The 3,198-nt window shown below is 54.7% G+C and overlaps 1 protein-coding gene across 1 annotated transcript in view; it reads right to left on the bottom strand.

The window, feature by feature from the left end:
• LOC129825794 (PDZ domain-containing protein 2-like) overlaps positions 1-2,771 on the bottom strand; it is a 188,907-nt gene extending 186,136 nt beyond the window's left edge. Inside the window, exons 1-2 of the mRNA XM_055885936.1 lie at positions 1,844-2,771; positions 1,157-1,641 (exon numbers count right to left, since the gene is read on the bottom strand). Of these exons, the coding sequence (XP_055741911.1) occupies positions 1,157-1,641; positions 1,844-2,230 (872 nt within the window). The 5' untranslated portion in view covers positions 2,231-2,771. The remainder of the gene's footprint in view (positions 1-1,156; positions 1,642-1,843) is intronic.
• Between the last annotated feature and the right edge of the window lie 427 nt (positions 2,772-3,198).

Genomic DNA, 3,198 nt, shown 5'->3' with positions numbered 1-3,198 from the left:
GCATCTGTCTTTCTGTCATGGTATTACTCTTCGTGGTCAAACCAATGTTGACTGTAACATGGATCCTTGGACTTGTTATCAAGTCTTCCTATAACGGGACCGAAACATGTCGTGTTTCACAGTATCTTCCCCTCATTTCCTCAGATTTGTGTTCAGAAGTACAGATACACCACTGGAGTGACTTCAACCATGGCTGGCCTCCCTCCCTCTCTTCCTCCTCCCTTACCTCCCTCCCTCTCTTCCTCCTCCCTTACCTCCCTCCCTCTCTTTCTTTCTCACTCACTCCCTCCCTCCCGCCCTCTCTCTTTCTCCCTCCCTCCCGCCCTCTCTCTTTCTCTCTACCTCCCTCTCTCTCTCTTTCTCCCTCCCTCCCTCTCTCTTTCTCCCTCCCTCCCTCCCTCCCTCCCTCCCTCCCTCCCTCCGACCGTCCGTCCCTCCCTCTCTCTCTTTCTCCATCCCTCTTTCTCCCTCTTCCCTTCTCTTCCCTCCCTATCTTTCTCCCTCCCTCTGTCCCTCCCTCCCTCACTCCGTCCCTCCCTCTCTCTCTTTCTCCCTCCCTCCCTCCCTCCCTCGTTCTCCCCCTTCCCTCCCTCCCTCTCTCTCTTTCTCCCTCCCTCCCTCTTTCTCCCTCTTCCCTTCCTTCCCTCCCTCCCTCCCTCCCTCCCTCCCTCCCTCCCTCTTCCCTTCCCTTCCCTTCCCTCCCTATCTTTCTCCCTCCCTCCCTCTTTCTCCTTCTCTCCCTCCCTCTCTTCCTCCTCCCTTCCCTCCCTCTCTCTTTCTCCCTCCCTCCCAGTCTCCAGTGGTTGTCATGTGTCCAATTGACTCTCTCTCTCTTCACTGCCAACTAACCACAGAGTCTGCCTGGCCAAACACACTGAGGGAATTTTGTCTGCTCTAAACTATGCCATGATAGACAGCTCCCTAGCTGCTCACTGGCACGGCGTGGATGGTAAAACTGTGCCAAGTTGAATTCCCACGATTGTTCTGCCTCTGACCGTGTGTGAGACGAAACACCTACAGTTGCTACAGGTTTTCACCGAAGAGAGTTGATCCAACAACCTCCAGGCCTCTGTGGTTGAGTGGGAGTGTGTAGCAACGTACACATTATTCACGATGATTAAGATGCATTACTATCATTAGAAAAGGCTCCTCCTACCTGGCTCCCGTGACGTCGACGCCCACCATCAGCTGACCGTTGAGTGACAGCACCTCGTCTCGTAGTTTGATTCTACCGCACCTCGCCGCGGGACTTCTCTTCCTCACTTCCGTCACCCAGATACAGCCCACGTCCAACACGGGTCCCTGATCCCCCTTCCTCCTCCTCCTCCTCCTCCCTCCCTTCTTCCTGTCCTCCCCCTCCGGATCCCCGAATATCGGGATGTTACCGAAACTGAGTCCCAGCTCTGCCCCGTCCCCCTCTCGCTCGGTGAGACACACGGCTCGCACCTCCGCGTCCACACCTCCGCACGGCATCGTGGGTCGGAGGGCGGTTCTCTGGATCTCTCCTTCCTCTGGGAAGTTGAGCTGGATGTATTCCACCAGTTTCTGTATAGCGGCCCGACATAGAGACATGTCTCCGCTGGTACGTCTGTAGCCGCCGCTGTTGACCGCGCTGCAGGCGTCCTCCTCGTGTTCTGACTCCTGGGATACAGTTGGAGTTACAGCAATGGACGGAATCACTCCACAACATCACAGAGACGGACAATAGATCAAACATATTTCAGAACCACATTGTGGACCAGCGTTAGACTTTAAACAATCCCAGTAGGCACTCATAGTACAGTATGGAATTGATGTCAGCTATAAGAAATGACATCACCAACACATGTATGCAAAAACAGACCTGGTACGAGTCCTGATCTGGGTCTCTGCTGGTGGTGGACTGCTGGTCTGGGTCTCTGCTGGTGGTGGACTGCTGGTCTGGGTCTCTGCTGGTGGTGGACTGCTGGTCTGGGTTTCTGCTGGTGGTGGACTGCTGGTCTGGGTCTCTGCTGGTGGTGGACTGCTGGTCTGGGTCTCTGCTGGTGGTGGACTGCTGGTCTGGGTCTCTGCTGGTGGTGGACTGCTGGTCTGGGTCTCTGCTGGTGGTGGACTGCTGGTCTGGGTCTCTGCTGGTGGTGGACTGCTGGTCTGGGTCTCCATAGTGATCCTCGTACCTGGTCTGGGCCACCAGGAGCCAGTCCTCCAGTAGACGGATGTGGCTCAGAGCGTTCTCCTGGGTGATGGGCATCGTGGCTGGGGCTGGGCCGCACCAGAGCCCCCCTGCATCCTGGGTCGACGGGCCCCTCTAGAGGCACCGGGGTTGGGAAGGGGTGTGGGAGTAAGGCTGATAACTGTTAATACAAATCCAAACACAGGAAGCTTTGTGGACCGAAGCTGCCTCCATCTCTAGCGATTTGTGTTCGAAGACTTCGGGCGTCAGAGGAGCGAGAATCGAGGAGTGTGTGTGTCTGCCGCATTTCCCCCCGTTCAGTAACGCCCCGGTCATGATGTCATCACCCAGCAGAGCTGTCAGGGAAGTGTCTGTGTGTGTGTGTGTGTGTGTGTGTGTGTGTGTGTGTGTGTGTGTGTGTGTGTGTGTGAGACGTGGTCTCGGCTCCTTACACTCTGAGGGGTAACTGGAGAGAGAGTAGGGCCATTATCCGCTTGGCTGGCAGGGTTCCGGACCAGGCAGGGTAGAAATATCTGATAACTGAGACTGACGAGGGAGAGGGTGTGTGTGTCTGCACTGACACACACACACACTGGGGAAGCGTTTCGGCTCAGGCGTCATTCACCTACAGAGAAAAGCAGAAAAGTCTACATCAGAGAAGTTGTAGCATGCAAGCCAAGAATGGTCCTGGTCAAAGATAGTTCACTCTGTAGAGAAGAGGCTTTATTCCTGGGTTTCTAGCACTCTGACATCCGTCTGTGGTTACCACAGTTTAGCAGCTTGACACCGCACACACACGTACATACGTACAGTACACGCTTACACGCACGCACGCACACACACACACGCTCAGGCAGGCACATACATACAGTACACGCTTACGCTTACGCGCACACGCACACGCACACACACACACTTTTCCAGGCTTGAGATCATGGAGGTAATTTCCATGTAAAAAGACACATCATCACCAACATGAGAAGTTCACTGGATCACATCAAATTTGGTGTCAAATGAAAGCTAAGAGTCAATATATTTTTTGCGGT

The sequence above is a fragment of the Salvelinus fontinalis genome, chromosome 28 (genome assembly GCF_029448725.1).
Source record: "Salvelinus fontinalis isolate EN_2023a chromosome 28, ASM2944872v1, whole genome shotgun sequence".
Classification (NCBI taxonomy): Eukaryota; Metazoa; Chordata; class Actinopteri; order Salmoniformes; family Salmonidae; genus Salvelinus; species Salvelinus fontinalis.
This window is presented reverse-complemented; position numbering and strand designations above follow the sequence as displayed.